General features: G+C 40.5%; 1 protein-coding gene across 3 annotated transcripts in view; it reads right to left on the bottom strand.

The window, feature by feature from the left end:
- Positions 1-1,892: 1,892 nt before the first annotated feature.
- The window catches only part of LOC124123537 (haloacid dehalogenase-like hydrolase domain-containing 5), a 58,920-nt gene continuing 34,050 nt past the window's right edge, over positions 1,893-26,762 (bottom strand). For 2 of the 3 annotated variants that reach the window (XM_048401763.1, XM_048401764.1), the window contains exons 4-8: positions 25,955-25,991; positions 23,131-23,305; positions 18,007-18,052; positions 11,202-11,341; positions 1,893-10,605 (exon numbers count right to left, since the gene is read on the bottom strand). In XM_048401763.1, coding sequence (XP_048257720.1) covers positions 10,176-10,605; positions 11,202-11,341; positions 18,007-18,052; positions 23,131-23,305; positions 25,955-25,991 — 828 coding nt within the window. In that variant the 3' untranslated portion in view covers positions 1,893-10,175. The remainder of the gene's footprint in view (positions 10,606-11,201; positions 11,342-18,006; positions 18,053-23,130; positions 23,306-25,954; positions 25,992-26,762) is intronic. The other variant, XR_007222773.1, reaches the window with a different exon arrangement.

Raw genomic sequence — 26,762 nt, 5'->3', positions numbered from 1 at the left:
AATTCTGGAAAAATATATCTGTCGTACATAAACATTTCAGGCTGTCAGCATAAACCATGAAATTTATCTTTCAACTCTGTTTTTTTCCACCAAAATAACATTCTTATAAGAGCCCCCTATTTCTAATTTTTAGAGCGCCCTGGGCGCTTATTACGTCGAATACGGTAATACAGAATAATATTGTATTAATCCTGAACTGCATGGACTGGCATAATTAACAGCTCATTGTTTATTCACATTTATAACAGAATCAGTAAGCAGAATGTCCTCTCTGTAGCGTCTCCCAGGCAGCTTGGGTTGTATACTCCCCAGGGAGTTGAGAATGAAAATCGAGTGCTCACTGATCCATTGACCGGGGTAATAATAGTGTAGCGCTATGAGCATCCACTTGGTGAATGGAAACTGGCGCATTATAAATGCACTTCTTATCATCATTATCATTATTATTATTATATTCTCAAAAATATATGTATGATGCATTTCCTGACCTAGAAAGTGCAATCCATGTAGATCGAGGTGAACCTGGAGCTGTAATTGTGAGACTTTGTGTCCAGAGGTTGTCTTATCACTACTACTTCTTGTGCCCTTCAGATAACCGAAAAAGAATCTATCTGATCTACTTTCATACTTGTCACTGCTTCAAACCTGGTTGTGAAATCCTCTGTATCCGCTGGTTTTAGGCCTCGTGAAGATCTGGGTAAGGTGAGGGGAAATGGGGATTATTGAAGTTTGTTTCTTTTCTTTGTTGTTTAATACTGCCACACTCAGCAATATTCCAGCTATATGATAGCGGTCTGTAAAAAATCGAGTCTGGACCAGACAATCCAGTGATTGACATCATGAGCATCAATCCACGCAATTGGAATACGCTGACATGCATCAACCAAGGCAGAGAGTCTGATCGCCCGATCCCGTTAGCTGCCTCTTATGACAAGCATAGTCGCATCTTACGGCAAGCATGGGTTGCTGAAGATATATTCTACCCCGGATCTTCACAGGTCTCAAGATTATTGCTCTTAAATAGCGACGTTCATGCATGTGTGTGTGTGTGTGGCTGCTTCTACCAGTCCGGACTGATGCCGATTTATAGTGCTTGCCCACTGAGATACCATGCCGCAGTTTAACATGAATACCCTACTCAGACACAGTATACTGACTCCGAGCTGACCAGTCCTTGTTTTAGCCCCTTAATGCCAAGCATCAGACAGGGTAACAACAAGTACCATCTTTTAACGTCTTTTAGTATGACGTGGTCTTCTGTTCTCTGGGCAACGCTCTACCACTTGACCACGGTGGCGGTCAGATCTGGGTGAGAATTGGTCTTCAGCAACCCATGCTTGTTGAAGCAACTAACGGGATTTTGTGGTCATGTTTGCTGACTTGGTTGATTCATGTCATTGATTATTTATAGACCGTTCTCATATAGATAGACTATTACTGGGTGCAATGTTAACAACAAACACACAAACAAACACAATTCATCATTTCCCAAGTGCATAGATCGCTGCTCATGATGCAGTCACTGGATTATCTGCTCCAGGCTCGATTATTTACAAACCACCATCATATAGCTGGAATAATGCTGAGTGCGGAATTATTAAACAACAAACAAACACAATTCATGTCATCATATCACAATTGCATAGATCAATGCTCATGATGTCAATCACTGGATTGTCTGGTCCAGGAAGATTATTTGCAGACCGCCGTCATATAGCTGGAATATTTGTGAGTGCAGCATTAAACTAAAAGCTTTGTTGACTGGGCCGACTGGCCAAAAGGATCAATCTGCTATTATTATTCAAACCATAATAAGCTGATCCTGGTATAACTAAGGGAAGTCACTGCATGGCTTTCTAAGAGGGTAAGATACAAACAACACAGACGCAGCACATGTTATGACAGTTTACTTGCTAGGAGGACACTTGCCATGGTCAGCCATGACACACACACAAGTGAGGGAGACACACTCATCTAAAATAACTGGTCCATGTATCATTATAAACAGACAATGAGTGGTTCAAGATAAACAGTGGAAGATGATTGGATGATTTTCTTGACAGACAGGTGTCAATGTGCTTATAATGCTGAATGATTGGTTGATACATTTCTCAAAGAAAATAATATAGTTTGTAATGATTGGGTGATAATATGATTGACAGGTGTCAATATAACTCTACATTCAGACCCAATATATCAGAAACGAAAATATACCACCCAAAACAAGTTAAGGAACACCCACAGTTTGAAGGCTGTGTGTAGCAATTCCCACCAGCCGTGACACATTAACTATAGTCATATGGAGTGAGTGAGTGAATGAGTATGGTTTTACGCCGCTTTTGGCAATATTCCAGCAATATCACGGCGGGGGACACCAGAAATGGGCTTCACACATTATACCCATGTCGGGAATCAAACCCGGGTCTTCGGCGTGACGAGCGAACGCTTTAACCACTAGGCTACCCGACCACCCCTAGTCATATGGAAGAATCGGGTCTTTCTTAACTTCTTTTGAGTAGTGTATAAACACCTTGCTATGTACATGTATGAAACACAAGATTTGGTTATTTCAGAATTATTATGTCATCTTTAGTATCAACTTGTCTAAATGCAAGAAATAAATAATTCAATGAAGTTTGATTAAAAATATGCTCATTTTGAACAATTTTTAATGTAAGTTGTAATCTTTTATAAAATTAACCTAAAAACAACCCTGACAGTTGTTCTTGTCATTATTTTGGCAACTCCATATTCGGCACCAAGTCTTGTTGTCTCTGATAAGCTGGGTCAATAAATTAGTAATATATTACTAAAATATGTGTCATTTGCAAATTGAGTGTCGTATTTCACACGATTGTTTTGTGAAACCTGATATGAGTTGTATTCCATGTGTCAGCTAGCGGTGGAGGGGGAATGCCTGGGTTTGTCCCATTGCACAGTTACATAAATCCATAAGGAATTTATCCTGATTCAGATTATTCAATATTCCCAAGCAAACTAAAAAATTTGTAAACAAATAATCATCATGTTAATATTTGTTCTAACAAATAATATTCGCTTCAAATTTTTCAAAATTCCCCCAAAAGACAAAATATAAATCTATATTTTAAGAAAATCCCTACAGTTATACATTGTATATGACACAGAATATTTATAAAAACAGTTATATTCTCTATAATGATACATATGTAACAAAAATTAGAATAAATCTGAAGAATACAGATGAATCTTGTTTATCCGGAACCTGTTAATCTGGACACATCACATTCCAGAATAATTTCTGTTGGGAAAATAATTGTTATTCATATTTTATTAATCCAGACCAAACACCATCTGGATAAGCAGGGTTCCCCAGTATGTATGTATGCTAGCCATATCCATTATGATCTGTTCTCAGGAACAGAAGAACAACAGGCACTTACTTTCACATGGCAAACTATATATTTATTTGTTCGATGGACACATGATCTTTGGTAAACAAGAATACTTCCTGATACACACACAAACAGGACTTCCTGTAAGGGACTAGTCATTTCTTATAAAAAGACCTGACCAGACATGTTTTTTGTCTAAGCAAACTATTTTCTTCCTTTTTGTAATATTGTGATAGTTTTTGTTTATTCTGTATGTAACCCTTCCTGAAATTGTAATTATTTATATTTTTAAGATCCTCCCCTATTGCCATCTCAATCTATCCTAATCCCAAAACAGCATAATAAATGACTGGTCCCTAATGTTCTATCACTGGCATTTGACATCAATATTTCAAAGAAAGAATGAATCTAATTTCAATTTGGTGTCAAACGTCAGTTGAAGAATCTTCAAGAACATTGATTCCTACAATGCTAAAAATAACTATGCAGATTTGCACAGAATTCACAATGATTTTTATGTTCCATAAATGCCATAACTGTTACAGTCAATTCATAAAATGGATATGTTTATTTAGATAAGTTTTAAAGTAAACCCTTATGTAGTTTGAATTTTCAAACTGATGTAGTAGAGTACCTGCAGTATTAAAAAATCCTTATTTAATTTAAAAGATTTTTTAAAACAAAATTTAACAACATGTAAACACTGGGTTATGATTGAGATCAATAACAGAATATTAAACAAGACCATAAAATACTATCGTCCTGTTCAGGATAATCAGGGTAATTATTACAAACTGTTTTGTATAACATTATCGGGTCTCTGCTGTTCTGTAGTGAGTGAGTTGGGTTTAACAGTATTCCAGTTATATCGCGGCGTGTCAGCATGTGGGAGGAAAGCCCGAAGTGATGCAGGTCTCAGACGTTTACCACTTCTGTGAAACCCACGAGCACGGGTATGGTGCTGACATTCCTAGAAACATAATCGGGGCGAACCGGGATTCGAACCAACAATCATAGGTTTCTGGCTGCCCAAGGGACGCAACTCTGCACAGAGAATCGCGGCGCCCCCTGCTGTTCTGTAACCTCACAGATGTCATTACAGTAAAACCTCCCTAATCTGGATCCTAACGCTCAAGTAACCTCACAGATGTCATTACAGGTAAACCTCCCTATTCTGGATCCTGACACTCCAGTAACCTCACAGATGTCATTACAGTTAAACCTCCTTAATCTGGATCCTGACACTCCAGTAACCTCACAGATGTCATTACAGTAAAACCGCCCTAATCTGGATCCTAACACTCAAGTAACCTCACAGATGTCATTACAGGTAAACCTCCTCAATCTGGATCCTGACACTCCAGTAACCTCACAGATGTCATTACAGTAAAACCTCCTTAATCTGGATCCTGACACTCCAGTAACCTCACAGATGTCATTACAGTGAAACCTCCCTAATCTGGATCCTAACGCTCAAGTAACCTCACAGATGTCATTACAGGTAAACCTCCCTTATCTGGATCCTGACACTCCAGTAACCTCACAGATGTCATTACAGTAAAACCTCCTTAATCTGGATCCTGACACTCCAGTTACTTCACAGATGTCATTACAGTAAAACCTCCTTAATCTGGATCCTGACACTCCAGTAACCTCACAGATGTCATTACAGTAAAACCTTCTCAATCTGGATCCTGACACTCCAGTAACCTCACAGATGTCATTACAGTGAAACCTCCCTAATCTGGATCCTGACACTCCAGTAACCTCACAGATGTCATTACAGTAAAACCTCCTATAATCTGGATCCTGACACTCCAGTAACCTCACAGATGTCATTACAGTGAAACCTCCCTAATCTGGATCCTGACACTCCAGTAACCTCACAGATGTCATTACAGTAAAACCTCCTATAATCTGGATCCTGACACTCCAGTAACCTCACAGATGTCATTACAGTGTCCCCAGGTAGTAAATTGGGACTCATCCCAGCCCTATCCCACATGTTACACTGCCTGTGATTGGTTGATGGAGCTAAGTGACAAAGAGGTTTCTGACACAGAAATGCTGCCCTGGTTTCAACTATATGACAGGTAGAGATGTAATAATAAAATAAATGCGAAGTCTGAATAAAATGAATAAACATCAGCTATCATTTTATCATAAATGCCCGACTGTATCTTTATTTCTTTAAATGTTTTTCATTTTTCCTTCTTTAATAGATTGACAATTGATTGTTTCTGCAAACCTGGATGTTGTATCTAATCCAGCTTAACCCCCCAAGATCTACAAAGCGATCTTAGTGCTAAGACGATTGTAAATCCCATACTTTAACATAGACTTCTGAAAGTCATAGCGCTAGGATTGCTTTATTGAACAGGACCAGGGCACCATTCCACAAAGCGATCTTAGCGCTAAGACGATCGTAACTCCCATACTCCCAAGATCACTTTGAGGAACAGGGCCCATATTCTAATTGCCATGAGAATCCTTGCACACAGGTGTCAGACAGAGGATTCTTGGTGAGGTGAGAATCCTTTGTAGTCTACATTTCAAGCCTTAAAATATATACAGTATTTTATTCATTCTTAAATCAAATGTAAATCCATGATATCAATAAGCATAAATTGATGAGCACATGATAATAGTTGGATAAAATATTTCTTCTTTATAATAAAAACTAATAAAAATACACATTTTCAACAACCTCTAAACTGTACATGCAGAAGGGTAATTGGCAATTCACTTCACCAGGAACTAAGCATATAGGCTCCAGTTTCATCAACTCACGTAGATGGAAGCACGTTTTATGTCGACCCCAAAGTAACACAACGTTTACATACAACTTCATAAAGAATTACATTGTTAAGGTAAAGGGCCAGGTCGTCGACGGTTCTGTTTTTGTTTTTTTAAGGAAGTTCGGGGGTTATCGACTTTTTCACACAAAACTTATCAGATCAAACCAGGTTCACACATTAAAAAATGTATATCAACTCTTTCTCAAGAACACAGAGAGTCAGTGCCTTCATTGTGAGGATCAGGAAACATATTACTACATGCTTAATTAATGGTGAAGACTACCAGATCTCCTCCAGTGGAGGGCCTGCATCCAGTAGACGAAATCTCGATTTCTCGAAACAAACTTAAGTTTAACTGAGTTTGAGAATTGAACTCGAGCTCCTAACCCTGTCGCATTTCTCAAACCTTTTTTATGTATGTAGTTGGCGATGACATCTTCTATTGGCAGCCATCTTGTTATATATGTAGTTTGCGTGACATCTACTATTGGCAGCCATCTTGTTATATATGTAGTTTGCGTGACATCTACTATTGGCAGCCATCTTGTTATATATGTAGTTTGCGTGACATCTACTATTGGCAGCCATCTTGTTATATATGTAGTTGGCGTGACATCTACTATTGGCAGCCATCTTGCTATATATGTAGTTTGCGTGACATCTACTATTGGCAGCCATCTTGTAATATATGTAGTTGGCGTGACATCTACTATTGGCAGCCATCTTGTTATATATGTAGTTGGCGATGACATCTACTATTGGCAGCCATCTTGCCTCAAGAAAAGTCACCTCACAAGTTTTTCAGCTTTTTTAATGAGTTTAATTTTAAAATTGAACTGTTTCAGGAAATTAATTTTGCTGAGATGTCTCAAATTTGAGGAAAACCTCTGACTTAAGTTTGTTTCGAGATATCACAAATGCTCATTGCCCTAAATCGATGGTTCTAAGGGAATGTCGGTAAATCACAACTGGCTAGAGTATCGTCACAAGACTCTACTTGCTGCAAATTAGTCAGTAGGAATATTTGTGAGTTAAAATATATTCTGTACAGGAGGTCCGATGATGCTAAAATATAACATGTTGCATGTCTTGATCTATCATCAAATTCACACAAAGTCACACGAACATTCTACATTCATAAATTGAGATAACCTCAGAGTTATGTACATCAGATTATCATTATCAGCGTAACAAGGACCTCACACCTAACAAATCAATAACTTCTGCCCTCCAGTAACTACCTTCTGTATCCTTGTCTGGACACTTGCTAAATATTTTCTCGTTTCATGGATGAGGCCCTAAATTGAACTCTGTTTTTTGTTTACTTATGATATCCAAAAAAATTTGATAACTTATGACATAAACATTTAGTTTTGTAAGATTTGCAGGATACAATGCTAAATGGATAAACATAAAATTTCATTTGAACATGCTGTCGTGAAAAGTAGTTCCATAAATAAATGTATACATACACGGTGATTAGACCCCAAAATTAAGTGATGTTATGCTCATTTGACGAAACTTTTCAACCAATCAAATGAGAGAACATCTGATATTTAGTTTATTGTGTCCTCAGGTAAAATATTTTTGTCCTAATAAATAAATATTTGTAAAAAGTTATGGAAGATGAAACAGTATGCAGAGTTGCATAAAAAAAACACATCACATACAGAGAAAGACATGAAACATCTGTTCACCAGTCTACAATGTGTTCTGTAAATATTACAGAATGTCTTAACAATTATCGTCTTCCTAGTAGTCTCCTAATGACTCACCACTCTGAGGTTTGTGCCATCTTCCTGAGGTAAGGGCGTTAACTGACTATAAAAGTCCAGTTTCCACCCTTCCCGAACTAGGCTGGAATTTTGTGGCTCGATCGTAGAGCTACCAATGACAGTTACGAGTTATGTCCCTTCTATGTCACTAGTATTGACCAATCAGATTTCACCCATCCTTTCTCTTGCATTTGCTTGAAACAAAAGGGTGGTGCCCAGTCTAGACGATCTGATTGATAATCACCATCTTAATTTTGATAAAACAGGTTTTACCTCTCGCAGTACATCTAATCACTTGAGCACCTAGATTTTAAACATGGAAATATTTGGAAAACATCTGTCGATGCCAAGTTGACAGTGCACATGCTTGGCAAATCCTGCAATTGACTGAAATCTGCACGGCAGTTGCCATGGTGATTATGAATCCAGTGTCAATTTTGTTCCGCAATTTTGATAGGACAATGAATAAACTCGTTAACCCAGCCAAAATGTAACTCCAAATTCCAGCCCAGTTCGGCAAGGGTGGAAACTGGACTTTTACAATCAGTTAATGCACTTACTTCGGAAAGATGGGTTTGTGCATACTCTATTGACAAAGATTGTCTACACCTTCACAGCCAGACTCTAACACACAATCTCTCTAACAAATACTACAGGCACTGTAACAACCAAATCCAACACTAACCACATCGGTAAAGATAGAACCCATCTATCTCAAGTTATCCTGGAGCATATGTACAGATCCTCCTTAGACTCCTTGCAATATGGCAGTATTTTTTAACACTGTGTTTCACATCAACTGCGGGTTTTTAAAAAGGCCTACTGCAGGTCCAACATCAATTAAATTAAAATCTAAAATTGCCTCCTTGATAACAATATCGCTGTGAAAAAACATTCATTATTAAATCAGGGTCACTGGGTCAATGTGAAACACAAGTACCAAAAATAATGCAATTTAAGAATAAAGTTCTATGGACATCCGAGACAGGTTATAGTGGAATGAGTTTGTTTATATTATTTTGTATTATATGAGACCCATGTTGGAGGATAATTTTGAGGATCTCCAAAGAGAACATGAATGTAAGTTTCCATTGTGAATTAGGTTCTCAATGCTTCGTAAAACATTCTTGCTGTATGTATTTGACAAGTAACAATTATTTATATAACATTTTACTTAACCATTAGACTACATCCATTCTTAATCCTACACCTGGAATATCCATAAATTAATACAAACATAACATATTAAAAGAAAAAGAAAATCAAATGAAAAAAAAACATTTTAAAAATATTTCATGAAATTTCAAAGAAAATTGCATATTTTCCTTAAAACAAATGTTACAAGTCTCAAATCAATAAATCCATGTAGAATGATAACACGTAGCATGAATATATATTAGAATATCATCTATCACAAACATTATCACCACTGGGTTCTTGAGGGCAAGAGATTCATTTTCACTTCAGTTTAAGTGGATCTCTCATTATCTCGAGATTAATAGAATCTGTGACATTGAGATAACCCTTCCATCTCACAAATCTGGTTCACACAAGGCCAAATATATTTTATTACCTGGATCACAGAATCACCTCATCTTAAAACTAAAATCTTAAAAAAATATTAAAAAATAAAATTTGGACATATTTTATTTGTACTTATTTAATCAGCAGTTCTTTCATAACGTAAGATATAGGCCCAACAGCAGCTATTGTAAACAACTTAAAAATTAAATATAAAAAAATAGGATTTTAGAGGCACAGTTACCTCGAGATAACATACAGAAGTTAATCTTGAGATAATGAGAGACTACTTCACCAAATATCCCACTGTATACAGTGAAACCTCTTTAGTTCAGACCCTGTTAATCTGGACACTGTTTTACAGATAGTTTCCGGTGCCGTTGGGAACATCTACATATATACAAAGGACATCATCCCACAGTCAGGAATCATCGATCCCCATACTGACTGATGCAGACCCTTTCAGTGGGAACAGCATCATCCAGACTATCAATGTTTCACTGGTAAATTCTGGCTGGTGATTCAAAAGGAATAATAATAATAATAATAATAATAATAATAATAGAAAGTAAACATTCAAGCTTTTACAAAGACAAGTTTCCCTTTAAATCACCAGCCATGTGACAGAATCTCACACAGGAACTACCAGTGTTGGGTCTATACTTGAACAACCATCACACTAACTTGCCTAACTGTTCGAGCCATCATCAATTGAATTCCTCTTTCTCGAACACCATTTGAACTGCCTCTAGTACATTCTGAGTGACATTGCATGGCCGTTTCAGTTCCGGATCTATGACAAAGTCCCTGTGATTGTGATTAGATGGCCTCTTGCCGCCATACGTGGCAAAGTCTCTCTCGGTGCAATATACACCTGTACATACAAGAATGCTTTCACACGACTTGGCAAAGTTATCAACAAACTCTTCTCCCTCCGACTGTGATTCCAGCATCTCCATCTCTTCGGAAGAGTCATCGTCATCTTCTTCCATGTCGGACACCTGTTGACCGCTGGCGTGGGCAACGGCTTGCTTGACCACGGCCTGGGCGGACAGGCGCTTCTCTTTGGACTTGAGTCTCTTTCTGAGGTAGCGGTTGTAGAGATTGGCTCCGTATATATCAGTCTCTGGGTTGTCACTGTGGGAAAAACGTTTGGATTTCAAAAGGTATTTTGACAAGTAGTATCGACCTACTCTATAGAGTATATAGTCTGTATAAAAAGTCGACCTACCCCATACAGCATACAGTCTGTGATGTAAAGTTGACCTACCCTATACAGTATATAGTCTGATGTAAAGTCGACCTACCCTATACAGTATATAGTCTGTGATGTAAAGTCGACCTACTCTATACAGTATATAGTCTGTGATGTAAAGTCGACCTACTCTATACAGTATATAGTCTGTGATGTAAAGTCTACCTACCCTATACAGTATACAGTCTGTGATGTAGATCAACCTACCCTACACAGTATATAGTCTGTGATGTAAAGTCGACCTACCCTATACAGTATATAGTCTGTGATGTAAAGTCGACCTACCCTATACAGCATACAGTCTGTGATGTAAAGTCGACCTACCCTATACAGTATATAGTCTGTGATGTAAAGTCGACCTACCCTAAACAGTATATAGTCTGTGATGTAAAGTCGACCTACCCTATACAGTATACAGTCTGTGATGTAAAGTCGACCTACCCTGTACAGTATAATCTGTGATGTAAAGTTGACCTACCCTATACAGTATATGGTGCTGATTCCCTCTAGCCCCAGCAGGCGAGACTGTTGACTGAGGAGGTAGTCGGCATGGTGATATGTGATCTCGCTCGGCTTGCCAACTAAAGCTGTGTATTTCAACTCACGCCCGGTGATTTTCTGTAATTAGAAAAATTAAATGGGCATACCTTTAGAATACAGTACCACAAACTTTTCAAACACGTGACAATACCCTATGACGTAATTCTTAGTATTTTGTTGCCAGTCACACCGGCGAAAAATTCCCTGAGACGTCTGGGGTCATCGAGTGTGCATAAGCTCCTCCCAGTGATCTATCATCTCCACACGCAATGTCACTGCATACGGCCAGCGATGTTGAGAATTTTGAATATTTGTTTACTGAATATAGCCGCGACAGCGCATTTTATAGCAAGAGCTAGTTTACGAAAGCACTTTTATTTTCAATATATTTTTTTTCGTTTTTTTGTAATTCAAGTTGCCAAAACTATGTTAAATGAAATCTAACATACATGCATTTTTTCGATTCATTAATTTTTATTATTATGCACAGGAATGCAGTTTATTAGGTAATATTATATTGGTGCTGAACACATCCTAATGTCGCCGGTTTTAGTGTAGGTTGCACTGAACACTATCCTTAGCCCTTGGATCGCCTTTACGATCAACCACCCTTTAAGATCAATCACCCTTTACGATCAATCGCCCTTTACGATCAATCACCCTTTACGATCAATCACGCTTTACCATCATTAGGGTTAGGTACCCGTTTAGTGGCTAGTAAAGCATTGATTCTATAGCTGCTCCTAATATTCTTCACACAAAATTGTCGAGAAAGCAGGGTGAAATGGTTTAGTGTCGAATATTTTGGCTACTGTAAACTGTCCTGGAACATTGACACAAGCCACTTTCACCCGCTAGATGTATTCAGTACTGATTCAAAAGTGAACTCACCCTTTTGTCGTCACTAGCCATGCTTATGCCTCCCTTGTTCCTTACAATTATCCACATTATCCTTGCAGTATTCTCTACCACACTTTTCTGTCACAAAAATCACCCGACGAATGATTAAATTCCATGTCATTCATGCGTACCCGCGAGTTCTCCATGAGTCGTTTTCATTTCTCGCCATATCGGCTCATTCCTCACCACTTGGTATCTTGTAAATTACAGAGTGGGACGAGTGTGTCAAATGGCATCGGGATCACTCGTTAGTGTCTGTAGACTAAAGTCACGAGACACCATGCCTACCCGTAGCCTTCGTAAGTGTCCGTCACCTATTTGACCCTTTTTGTTCAGTTCCATATCGGAGTAGGCATGACTAGGTAAATTTGTATTTAGTTTCACAGTGTGGACGTAGCTCGGTTGGTTTGCTGTCAGGCTAACAATCCGTAGGTCGTGAGTTCCCGTCCGACAGATTCTCTCAAAAACTGGTTGCCTGTCTTTGAGACATGTGACCTACGGCAGAGATCGTCCTCACAAGAAGTTGTGGTACTGCATTCTAAAGGTGCTCCAATTAAATATACATAGTCATTTTTTGTTAATTAGCGGGCTAATGTTTCCTGATAATAGAGTTGATGGATTTAATGTTGCATTAGTGCGCTGATCGATGTGAAATTCCGTAAAGGTATCTCAGGGTTATATTTTAGGAGTTCTTAGTCTGCATATAGGGAACTGCTCGATGTAAAAATGAGATCCTTGATATAAAAAGTGTGGTCCTTGATAGATATTTATAGGAGCTCCTCAGTTTGAATATATATATATGTTACAGTCAATGTCTGTAATAAGGCAATATGTATACTGACCGATTCCATCAGGCACAAAATGTACTTATTGACTGAAATATTCAGTCAATGTATATTGTATATCGCCTGGATTTTCGACAGATTGACTGAAATGAATTAGACTCCTTAATTCAATCTCCCCATTTCAATTTGGATCTATTTGGATGTGAAGACTGGATGGCCTTGAGATCCGAAGTCCTTGGGTTTAACAACTATGACCTTCGTTGTGATTCATTAAAACTTCTTCTGACATTCAATGCAGAGAGATAAGCATATTTAGTCACTGCTTTCAACATTTTGTCACGACCACCATGACCAGTTGAAACGTGTCCTCTCTTAATGATTTTTAAAGTATTACGGTCCACTTTATGTTATAAGTCACTGTCACCTCTTGTGTTCTGACATGTAACCATAGTAATTATCTGGTTCTAATCAGGCTATAGCTTTGATGAGGAGGCTGCGTCAGGTCACTGCTACCTATTATTTGACAAACTAACTATTTGGCTTCTTATCTGTTTTACTTTTTATTTATTAAAACAGCAAAAAATGATGTGTTGAATTTTAATAACATCAACTTCCCAAGGCAAGGGAGTTAACTGACTATCAAATCCAGTTTTCCAATTTTGCTGAACGAGGCTAGAATTCCTGACTCTATGCATAATCCTATCAAAATTGCGTAACGAAATCAACATCCTGTTTGTAAACAACACATTGTTGTAGTGTATATACAGGAGCTCCCCAATGTATATACAGGATCTCCAGGAGCTCCCCAGTGTATATACAGGGGCTCCCAAATGTATATACAGGAGCTCCCCAGTGTATATACAGGAGCTCCCCAGTGTATATACAGGAGCTCCCCAATGTATGTACAGGAGCTCCCCAGTGTATATACAGGAGCTCCCCAATGTATATACAGGAGCTCCCCAGTGTATATACAGGAGCTCCCCAATGTATATACAGGAGCTCCCCAGTGTATATACAGGAGCTCCCCAATGTATATACAGGAGCTCCCCAGTGTATATACAGGAGCTCCCCAGTGTATATACAGGAGCTCCCCAATGTTTATACAGGAGCTCCCCAGTGTATATACAGGAGCTCCCCAATGTTTATACAGGAGCTCCCCAGTGTATATACAGGAGCTCCCCAATGTTTATACAGGAGCTCCCCAATGTATATACAGGAGCTCCCCAGTGTATATACAGGAGCTCCCCAATGTTTATACAGGAGCTCCCCAATGTATATACAGGAGCTCCCCAATGTATATACAGGAGCTCCCCAGTGTATATACAGGAGCTCCCCAGTGTATATACAGGAGCTCCCCAGTGTATATATAGGAGCTCCCAAATGTATATACAGGAGCTCCCCAGTGCATATACAGGAGCTCCTCAGTGTATATACAGGAGCTCCCCAATGTATATACAGGAGCTCCCCAGTGCATATACAGGAGCTCCCCAATGTTTATACAGGAGCTGCCCAATGTATATACAGGAGCTCCCCAATGTATATACAGGAGCTCCCCAATGTATATACAGGAGCTGCCCAATGTATATACAGGAGCTCCCCAATGTATATACAGGAGCTCCCCAGTGCATATACAGGAGCTCCCTAGTGTATATACAGGAGCTCCCCAGTGCATATACAGGAGCTCCTCAGTGTATATACAGGAGCTCCCTAGTGTATAAACAGGAGCTGCCCAATGTATATACAGGAGCTCCCTAGTGTATAAACAGGAGCTGCCCAATGCATATACAGGAGCTCCCCAATGTATATACAGGAGCTCCCTAGTGTATATACAGGAGCTCCCCAATGTATATACAGGAGCTCCTCAGTGTATATACAGGAGCTCCCTAGTGTATATACAGGAGCTCCCCAATGTATATGTATGAGATTCCCAAGGGGTAGATATAGGGATCCTTCATGTACATACAGGGTATGTAGGGGTATCATTAGTCACATACTAACGATCTCTACAGGGGTATTTACAAGATCTCCATGGAGATATACACACAAGTTTCTTACAGTACTTATGTGAGGCATATTTTTAGTATGAAGTGTCCAGAACATGCAGTGAGCATATGGCGGACACAACTCAGTTTGTATCAACCACAAAATTGGGGTGTGCTTAATTAAATAAAAGAAAACAAATATATTAATATTCTTGTCAGCCTTTCTGAAATGAGTATGCCAAAAAATGACAAATTGATAATGCAAATTAGAAAACTTATATTCAAAACAGACATGTTCTGGATAAAATATGAATATATTAGTGAAGGTCTATCAACTTTAACTAGTCTTACACATAAAACTGTTCATGACTCACTGATGGATCGTGCTAGCAAGATATATGTGTAACATGCTGTGGGTTCTCTGGAAATAAGTCACTGATATCATTCAACATGTTTGCATCCTACATATCCAAGCACCGAAGCATTATATAACAGAGAGTTGGAACAGGGCCTATTTTGCCCTGAGTGAGTGAGTGAGTGAGTGAGTGAGTGAGTGAGTGAGTTGGGTTTAATGCCGCTTTTAACAGTATTCCAGTTACATCACAGCGTGTCAGCTTAATGTGGGAGGAAAGCCTGAAGTGATGCAGACATTTACCACTTTGGTGAAACCCATGAGCACGGGTATGGTGCTGACAAACCTTGAAACTAAATTGGGGCACACCAGGATTCAAACCCATGATCAGACCGCCTCTGTGGTCTAGTGGTAGAGCGTTTACCCATAGAGTGTTAGGTCCGGGGTTCAATCCCCGGCCGGGTCATACCAAAAGACGTTAAAAGGTGGTACTTGTTGTTACCCTGTCTGGCGCTCGGCATTAAGGGGCTAAAACAAGGACTGGTCGGCTTGGAGTCAATATACTGTGTCTGAGTGGGGTATTCATGTTAAACTGTGGCATGGTATCTCAGTGGGCTAGCACTATAAATCGGCATCAGTCCGGACTAGTACAGGCAGCCACACACACGTGCATGCACGTCATTATATAAGTGCAAAAATCTCACCTCAAACCCATGATCATAGCGAATTGCTGTGCCTTAGGTACATTTTAAACAAAGTCGGCCATGGCAACACCAGATGTGCTACATATGCTTCAGTGTGGGGCAGGACCGAAGCCCTAGATACGCTCAAGAATCAAGCTGCCGAACACGGTCACCCATCCAACTACTCTCCACAACCGATGTTGCTTAACTTCACTGTGAACACAGCCACATGCTGCCATGTTTCACATCATACAGTCTGGGTCAAGATAGTCTAGCTTCATTTTCAACTGTTCTGTGTTGTTGTTGACAGTGTTTTTGTGTCGACATTAAACAGCCTTTTTTCTCAAACAACAATTTCACCCTTCAATAGTTGTAGTTATTGCTCTGAACATTCATTGATAATCAGAGTTCTCACTTCAATAATCAACTAAAACGGTTTCAATGCTCATACTTCTACTGAAGCAAGTGAAGTTAGACATCTGCACATTTTTTCAAATTTCAGGATGAAGGGACAGAGCCCAGTTTACTGAGATGATATGCAAATATATATACATATGACTGGTTTTTCCGGTAGTGTGTGCTTGCGGTGATTAGCTGGTATTGTCTTTTGTGATGGGTAAAAACATCATGTCTGTGTAAAACTTGAGTTTAGGGCTGGAACGGGTAACTTGTGTACTCGGGTCGGGTGGGTACTGAGTAGGACCTGGGTACGCACAGGACTACCCGGACCCGTGGTTAGTCATGTGATATATTGTTTGATGACAAAAGCTCACTATAGCTCAGTGGTTACACTACAAGTCGCTAATGTTCGCATTTCTTTCTGACGATGCACACATTCCTTTTGGCTGGTATATGTTTGAGTAAAGATAAAACTTCAGTCAACTTCAGTGTATTGATCGTTTGATACAAGAATCTAAATAGTTTTGTCAAGGGCTGCGATAAAACAATTCCCAATCAGACATTTTGTTCCCAACTCTTGAGACCTGCAGTGGGTACCAGGTGGGTAAATTTGGACTCGTCCCAGCCTTAGCTGGTATTTTATTACCCAAAGAGGTCGTGTAATTTCATCACTTTCACTTCCACATTTAAGTACTTTCTATGAATATTATGATCTTTTTCTCTCTGAGAAATTGACTAAATGTATCAGGAAAATTTGAGTTTATTGCAAATGTAAGTAAATCGTGGGAGCCTTGTGTTACCGTGCGCTGTTACCAATAGGGTGCAATAGCGAGGGAACACTGTTTATCAAATATTTACATCACCTTGCAATTAAAGAACGTTAATTACAATTGTTGCAAAGGCCTTATCAGCATGTTGGTTAGAAATGATACAAAGGAATCTATCATATCCTACATTTTCAAATTCCCAAACATTATGTCAAGTATCAACAAGACATGACAGTGCAGATGGAAGTATTGATAGTGTTTGATAAGTCTCCCAGCGTCATCCCTCAGTCAGCAGGCATAGTCTAGTCACATGTGGGTCATCACAATGACTGGGCAAAGGAACATGTTTAACTCACCTGGTATAAACATTCGCTCACCTGGTATAAATTTTCACTCACTTGTTATAAACTTTCACTCACCTGGTTAAACTTTCACTCAATTGGTTTAAACTTTCACTAACCTGGTTAAACTTTCACTCAATTGTTTTAAACTTTCACTCACCTGGTTTAAACTTTCACTCACCTTGTATAAATTTTCACTCACTTGGTATAAACCTTCACTCACCTGGTTAAACTTTCACTCAATTGGTTTAAAGTTTCACTCACCTGGTTTAAACTTTCACTCACCTTGTATAAATTTTCACTCACTTGGTATAAACCTTCACTCACCTGGTTAAACTTTCACTCAATTGGTTTAAAGTTTCACTCACCTGGTTTAAACTTTCACTCACCTGGTATAAATTTTCACTCACTTGGTATAAACCTTCACTCACCTGGTTAAACTTTCACTCACCTGGTATAAACTTTCACTCACCTGGTTAAACTTTCACACAACTGGTTTAAACTTTCACTCAACTGGTTTAAACTTTCACTCACCTGGTATAAACTTTCTAGGCAGTGCAGGAAACATCCATGTCCAAATCTGAAAAGTAGCAGGCATTTTGAGTGTGAGAGTTATAAGGAATGCAAATATCATTGAGATTGAAGGTGACATCATTAAACTTGGGTCAAGACTTGGCTGTATCTTTGAGGCTGAAGGTGAGATTTGAGATAAGGTTGAAGGTGAGATTAAAGCTAAAATTAAGGGTGAAATTATTGCTAAAACTGAGTGAGAGATCAAAGACTAGATAATTAGCTTAGCCTGAGATTCATATCATCGGTAATTACACTTTACTGGTGGATTTACCATCACATTAACACAAAGATTAAGGATGAGACATATATACTGAAAAAAAGTTTGGGATCATTTATATTTTAGGGGATATATTTTTGTAGTGAAGACTGAAAACACAATTTCCTAAAAATATCCCAAACAGAATTCATAATCCCTAACCTCTTTTGTTCAGTATGTATAAATACATTATGATATACATTTGATATGAGCAGGAGGAAATCAAATATAAGTTTTGAAACCAGGACGCTTGACAAGTTTATTGGTTTATTAACTGACAGGTGTATGGAAAACTACAGACATTATTCATGTACCCTGTGTGACACTGGGTTGCTGTGACCTCCGGACTGGGTCACAGTGACCTCTGGTGACACCACCAGAATATGTGTCCATCAGACAACTCCCATCAGTTTACACATCACACTGTTTCGGTGTCCATTGTGTGTTTATATGACACAGGGAAGTAGGACATGGGACACAATGAGTCTTAAGGTTCAGGGGGAAAGACTTTAGCGAGTGGAGTTAAATATACTCAAGTATATATAAACATTCTTCAGGTGAGTGAGTGAGTGAGTATGGTTTTATGACACTTTCAGCAATATTCCAGCAATATCGCGGCGGGGAACACCAAAAGTGAGCTTCACACATTAAACTCTTCTGGGGAATCAAACCCGGGTCTACCAAATACTTCAAGAACATCCTATAAGCTACTGATGATGATGGTGGTGGTGGTGGTGGTGGTGGTTGTTGATGAGGATGGAGGTGGTGGTGGTGGTGGTGGTTGTTGATGAGGTTGGTGTTGATGAGGGTGGTGGTGATGGTGGTGGTGATGGTGGTGGTGATAGTGGTTGTTGATGAGGGTGGTGATGGTGGTGATAGTGGTTGTTGATGAGGTTGTTGTTGTTGATGAGGGTGATGGTGGTTGTTGATGAGGGTGGTGGTGGTGATGATGGTGGTGGTGATGGTTGTTGTTGATGAGGATGGTCGTGGTGAGGGTGGTGGTGATGGTGGTTGTTGATGAGAATGGTGGTGGTGGTGGTGGTGGTTGTTGATGAGGGTGGTGGTGGTGGTGGTGGTTGTTGATGAGGGTGGTGGTGGTGGTGGTGGTTGTTGATGAGGGTGGTGGTGGTGGTGGTGGTTGTTGATGAGGGTGGTGGTGGTGGTGGTGGTTGTTGATGAGGGTGGTGGTGGTGATGTTGGTTGTTGATGATGGTGGTTGTTGATGAGGGTGGTGGTGGTGGTGGTGGTGGTTGTTGATGAGGGTGGTGGTGGTGGTGGTGATGGTGATGGTGGTTGTTGATGAGAATGGTGGTGGTGGTGATGGTGGTTGTTGATGAGGGTGGTGGTGGTGGTGGTGGTTGTTGATGAGGGTGGTGGTGGTGGTGGTGGTGGTGGTTGTTGATGAGGGTGGTGGTGGTGGTGGTTGTTGATGAGGGTGGTGGTGATGTTGGTTGTTGATGAGGGTGGTTGTTGATGAGGGTGGTGGTGGTGGTGGTGGTTGTTGATGAGGGTGGTGGTGGTGATGGTGGTGGTGATGGTGGTTGTTGATGAGGGTGGTGGTGGTGATGGTGGTGGTGATGGTGGTTGTTGATGAGGGTGGTTGTTGATGAGGGTGGTGGTGGTGATGTTGGTTGTTGATGAGGGTGGTGGTGGTTGTTGATGAGGGTGGTTGTTGATGAGGGTGGTGGTGGTGGTGGTGGTTGTTGATGAGGGTGGTGGTGGTGATGTTGGTTGTTGATGATGGTGGTGGTGGTGGTGGTGGTGATGATGGTGGTTGTTGATGAGGGTGGTGGTGGTGGTGGTGGTTGTTGATGAGGGTGGTGGTGGTGGTGGTTGTTGATGAGGGTGGTGGTGGTGATGTTGGTTGTTGATGATGGTGGTTGTTGATGAGGGTGGTGGTGGTGGTGGTGGTTGTTGATGAGGGTGGTGGTGGTGGTGGTTGTTGATGAGGGTGGTGGTGGTGATGGTGGTGGTGATGGTGGTTGTTGATGAGGGTGGTTGTTGATGAGGGTGGTGGTGGTGATGTTGGTTGTTGATGATGGTGGTTGTTGATGAGGGTGGTGGTGGTGGTGGTTGTTGATGAGGGTGGTGGTGGTGGTGGTGGTGGTGGTGATGGTGGTGGTGGTGATGGTGGTTGTTGATGAGGGTGGTGGTGGTGATGGTGGTTGTTGATGAGGGTGGTGGTGGTGATGGTGGTGGTGGTGATGGTGGTGGTGATGGTGGTTGTTGATGAGGGTGGTGGTGGTGATGGTGGTTGTTGATGAGGGTGGTGGTGGTGATGGTGGTTGTTGATGAGGGTGGTTGTTGATGAGGGTGGTGGTGGTGATGTTGGTTGTTGATGATGGTGGTTGTTGATGAGGGTGGTGGTGGTGGTGGTTGTTGATGAGGGTGGTGGTGGTGGTGGTGGTGGTGGTGATGGTGGTGGTGGTGATGGTGGTTGTTGATGAGGGTGGTGGTGGTGATGGTGGTTGTTGATGAGGGTGGTGGTGGTGATGGTGGTGGTGGTGATGGTGGTGGTGATGGTGGTTGTTGATGAGGGTGGTGGTGGTGATGGTGGTTGTTGATGAGGGTGGTGGTGGTGATGGTGGTGGTGGTGATGGTGGTGGTGATGGTGGTTGTTGATTAGGGTGGTGGTGGTGATGGTGGTTGTTGATGAGGGTGGTGGTGGTGATGGTGGTTGTTGATGAGGGTGGTGGTGGTGATGGTGGTTGTTGATGAGGGTGGTGGTGGTGATGGTGGTGGTGGTGATGGTGGTGGTGATGGTGGTTGTTGATGAGGGTGGTGGTGGTGATGGTGGTTGTTGATGAGGGTGGTGGTGGTGATGGTGGTGGTGGTGATGGTGGTGGTGATGGTGGTTGTTGATGAGGGTGGTGGTGGTGATGGTGGTTGTTGATGAGGGTGGTGGTGGTGATGGTGGTTGTTGATGAGGGTGGTTGTTGATGAGGGTGGTGGTGGTGATGTTGGTTGTTGATGATGGTGGTTGTTGATGAGGGTGGTGGTGGTGGTGGTTGTTGATGAGGGTGGTGGTGGTGGTGGTGGTGGTGGTGATGGTGGTGGTGGTGATGGTGGTTGTTGATGAGGGTGGTGGTGGTGATGGTGGTTGTTGATGAGGGTGGTGGTGGTGATGGTGGTGGTGGTGATGGTGGTGGTGATGGTGGTTGTTGATGAGGGTGGTGGTGGTGATGGTGGTTGTTGATGAGGGTGGTGGTGGTGATGGTGGTGGTGGTGATGGTGGTGGTGATGGTGGTTGTTGATTAGGGTGGTGATGGTGATGTTGGTTGTTGATGAGGATGGTGGTATCATAAACAGGGCTTATGATTCGGACAGACTGAGATATTGTCTTTCCTCTTCTGCTGTTTTCAGATGTGGAATCAAGCAAATTAGACTTGGTTAGTTTGATCTAGACTTGCCTAGGCTTTTAATAAAACAAATACCTAAAAATTAAAATTCCACAGTCATGGTGCAGGACTAAGGTTGCTATTCTGATTGCAGCTAGTTTCATGTCAAAGGTTACTACTGGTGTTTCAGTGTTATTTTAATAGGATAAAGATAATAAATAAGTGTATCATAATTAGTTGGTTTGTTGGTTGTTTAACGCCGCACTCAGCAATATTCCAGCTATATGACGGTGGTCTGTAAATAATCAAGTCTGAACCAGACAATCCAGTGATTAATATCATGAGCATTAATCCACGAAATTGGGATCGATGACATGCATCAACCAAGTCAGCGAGCCTGACCACCCGATCCCGTTAGTCGCCTCTTACGACAAGCATATTGCCTTTTACAGCAAGCATGGGTTACTGAAGACCTATTCTACCCCTATCTTCACGGGTCTCATAATTAGTAAATGCTGCAGAATCAATCCCAAACCTATATTATCTCAGGAGGAAAAATATTCGTTCAATATACAGAGACTATGGAAACCACCATTCCTTAAATATTTGCAGGCTATTTCCACAGCACGGATATTCCTGACTAAAGACTGCACTGGCATGTATGAAAACAACTACCTCCCACAACCAGACACACATCTTCCTCCCACACTTTGACCTTCATGTCTGATGTTTCACCTTTCACCTCTGACCTGGATTGAGTGCAGATGAACAGGCCACTCAGCCTACGGTGGGGCAATGGACTCTGAATTGACTTAGTGTAGGGTGTTTGTGTATATCCGGCTAGGCACACAAGAGTTTCTCCTGAGAGTGTCATTTTTTCCATTAGCAATTTCTATTTCCATTCCTTAAGTCAAACAATGTCCTAATAATGTGGGATAGCTTTCTGTCAGATGCCTGGACGGACTGTCTATATGAACTTGGGGCAAAAGAAAGCATACTGAGTTTGTTTTTTATGTAACTGTTGTTAAATTTGATTAGGTCTATTTAACCATCACTCATTCCTGCAACAGTTTGTAATAAGTATTCTGTGGACGGGTAATTTAGTATGAAAATAAATTAAAAGTTATAAATTTGTGGCAAAAAACCCAAATTCTTTGATTTTCAAAGATATTAAGGTGTCTAAGATACCCAGATGGGACATGCAAAATATATTATAATTTTTAAATGTTCTAAATGAAATTATATTTTAAAAAATAAACCATGTAGAAGTATTTTTTTAATGTTCAATTAAGCGCCAGTACAGTTAATTTTTAAATAAATAAAAAATGAGTCTACATAATTGGGATATGATGACATGTATCAACCATTCTGCAAGCCTGCATGACCACCTGATCCCGTTAGTTGCCTCTTACAACCAGCATGGGTTGCTGAAGACCAACTCTACCTGGATCTTCACGGGGTAATGAGATTGTTGACTTTGAGTGTACACACCTGGGGTTAGGCGCCTCGGCCATCCACAGTAGGTCCATGTTGCAGGCCAGGACGGGTAGGTGGGGGTACAGAGTTTCCTTCTGGGTGTGTCCTGGCTTACCATTGGTCAATAACACGTCAATGATGATTTGCAGGTTCGTTTCCCACCTCACCGGTTCTCCAAACAATATCACAGCTGGAAACACAGAATAACATTATTGACATCAAACACGATGATTCTGTACTGATTGACGTCGAGGCATGGGACGACAGTCATGAATTGTACATGGTGTTGATTATTTATTTCACATTGATTAAGCTTTTTTTTTAATTGAGGTTGATAAGGGTCTTTTTGGACTGGTAATGTTAAATTTCATAAGCTGGGACAAATTTGAAATACAGTAAACTACGGTTATAACGAACACGCTTATAACGAACTGACGGATATAATGAACTAACTTTTTAGTCCCGACTACTTGCTGTAGTTATGCTGTATATATGCTTATAACGAATTACGGTTATAACGAACTAAAATTAGTAGTCCCTTTGAGTTCGTTATAACCGTAGTTTACTGTAGTGGTATAACAATAAACAGACCTAGTTTTATTCCATCTTTGTGGCAAGTTTTGGACTTCTGACATAAACAAGTATCATAAATGTAAAAAATGTTATATTAATGCATTCTTAGTAAAGTACAGATTCAAGTACTTTTTTTGTCCCTGGTAGTCCCTGAGGGGTACACAAAGTACGTGATCTAGACTACCAGTTGTCAGACTTTAATTTTGTGGAAGCCTCGGTGGCTGAGTGGGTTAGATCACTGACTTTGTGTGCTGGCGATTAGATGCCTCACTCTGGCAGTGTGGGTTCAAATCCTGGATGGAAGTCAACCCCAAAAAGTACTAGAATCTGTACTTTACTAAGAAAGAGTTATCCCAAATATAACATTTGTTACATATGGGCACTTTCTTTATGGCATTGTGTAGTGCTGGAACGAGTCCAAATTGACTACCCGGGTACCCACATCGCTATTACCCGACCCTACCCGGGTACCCGCTACAGGGCTCAAGAGTTTGGTACAAAATGTCCGATTGGAAATAGTTTGAGTGTAGCCCTGGTAAAATGTATTTAAGTATATGTATAAAACGATCTGGTCATGCATACACTGAAGTTGACTGAAGTGTTATTTTTATTCAAACCTATAAAGGTCAGAAGCAATGGTGCTTAGGCTGAAAGAAATGCGAACATTAGAGACTTGTAGTGTAACCATAGAGTTATGGATATTTTTTATGATTAAACAATATATCACGTAACTAACCACGGGTCCGGGTAGTCCTGTGGGTACCCGGGTCCTACTCAGTACCCACCCGACCCGAGTTCCCGAGTTACCCATCCCAGCCCTAGCATTGTGTGTTCAATGTATCATAAATGGCTAAAAAAGGCAGAGTTTTCCATCTTCAAGAGAAAATCTAACTCTGTGTGAGACACCTGAGTTCTCTATCGTATGTTCATACAGTCTTCTCATTTATATAAAGACAAGAGATAACAATTTCTAAAGCTTTTGATTATTTTCTGTTGGCCAAAAAGGGCCTTGTCCTTTTTTTAATCACCTTTACTAAAACCCTGATTGCATTCAGGGGATCAGTACAGGTTTCTACTCTCCGTATGTGACAGAACCATCTAAAGTAAACATTGAGTGTGTCACAATGTGTGATGCACCAATCCCCTTCATCATCAATACTTCACATATTTGTATACATGTTCCTCCAGAACATATTGTGACCTATGACCCGTGAAGATCCGGGTTAGAGAAGGCCTTCAGCAACCCATGATTGCTGTAAATGGCGACTATGCTTGTCATAAGAGGCGACTAACGGGGTCGGGTGGTCAGACTCGCTGACTTGGTTGATGCATGTCACCGTTTCCCATTTGGTAGATTGATGATCATGATACAATCACTGGACTGTCTGGTCCCGACTCAATTATTTACAGACCGCAGTCATAAAGCTAGACTATCGCGGAGTGAGTTGTTAAATTACAAACTCTCTCACTCACAAGCAGCCGTGTTGCATATTGATGCTTCTTAGCCAATAGACCGCCTCCGAGGTCTAGTGGTAGAGTGTCCGCCCGGAGTTCGATCCCCAGCCGCGTCATACCAAAAGATGTTAAAAGATGGTACTTGTTGTTACCCTGTCTGGCGCTCGGCATTAAGGGGCTAAAACAAGGACTGGTTGGCTCGGAGTCAGTATACTGTGTCTGAGTGGGTTATTCATGTTAAACTGCGGCATGGTATCTCAGTGAGCTAGCACTATAAATCGGCATCAGTCCGGTCTAGTACAAGCAGCCACACACACACACACGTGCATTTCACAAACCCCATTTCACCTCACCACCTTAGCCAATAAATCCAGATATTGGTTTCGGCAAGAGAGAAAGCTGACTGTTCTCAGACCAATGAGGGCTCAGACTACATTGAACAAATGGTTACATGTCTTTCATCTAAAATTTCTTATGGACCTGAAAACAAATTACCCCATACATCAGACTTCATCCACACATGTTTGACAACTTCATAGTCGTCCGCCATTTTGTTGCATGTTGCTACGGTCACAACGCATGCCTAATATTTAGAAGCATAATATACAGGAAGCGGGTCATGAAAAGTTTAGCTTTTTTATCACAGGAATAATTTGCCTATTTATGAATTTCATAACTCCACTTGTCACTTACGTAAACTGGATACAAATTATACATGATTTTGTAGTCACGGTTGATGGAGGAAACTAGTGTATACAATCAGCTAAAGTACCGACGAGGGATCACCTACGTCTGTACCAGTTATACATACCATCAATCTTCGGAAAATACTGCTCGAAAGCACAGGGCTGCAAAAAAAAAGATTCAGTTTATTCATCACAGACAGTACACCTATTGAAACAAGATATACTATTCTATATCCGGATCTTCATTGGCATATAGCAATTTTCTTTTAATATAAACTGTATTTTTCATATGAGCAGACAAGGAGTTACATTAGGTGGGAATTCATTAATCTTTGTAAGAATTATCATCCAGAAACCATGCTCATTGCAGTTTAACCCTAGATCATGGACCTTCAACAATCTGAGACTGGTTATGAACAAATTAGGCCATTAAAAAATAATTATTAGATGTGCATCTCTGCCCACCTCACGACGCACACATCATTTTATTGTTCACAAGTACTAACAGTAAAAGAGTGAGTGAGTGAGTTGGGTTTAACAGTATTCCAGTTATATTATGGTGTGCCAGTTTAATGAGGGAGGAAAGCGAAACGTGATGCAGGTCTTAGACGTTTACCACTTCAGTGAAACAAATGAGCATGTATATGGACTTATGGTGCTGACAAAACTAGACACATAATCTGGGATTTGAACCCACAATCACAGGTATCTGGTGTGCCCAAGGAACGCAACATTGCACATTGAATAGTGGCACCTGAGACAACTGGGCCACCTGGGCCCAATACAGATAAACAAAATCCCAATGTGTGTGTTCCCTACTTTCCTTTCTTAATGATAAACACAATATACTGTAAACGTTTATAACAAACACGCTCATAACGAATTGGCGGATATAACAAAACTTATTTTGGCCATTTGCTGTATATTTGCTTA

Source organism: Haliotis rufescens, unplaced genomic scaffold, assembly GCF_023055435.1.
Source record: "Haliotis rufescens isolate VD_foot unplaced genomic scaffold, xgHalRufe1.0.p SCAF_23, whole genome shotgun sequence".
Taxonomy (NCBI): domain Eukaryota; kingdom Metazoa; phylum Mollusca; class Gastropoda; order Lepetellida; family Haliotidae; genus Haliotis; species Haliotis rufescens.
The sequence above is the reverse complement of the archived record's forward strand: the minus strand, read 5'-3'. Positions and strand labels throughout refer to the sequence as shown.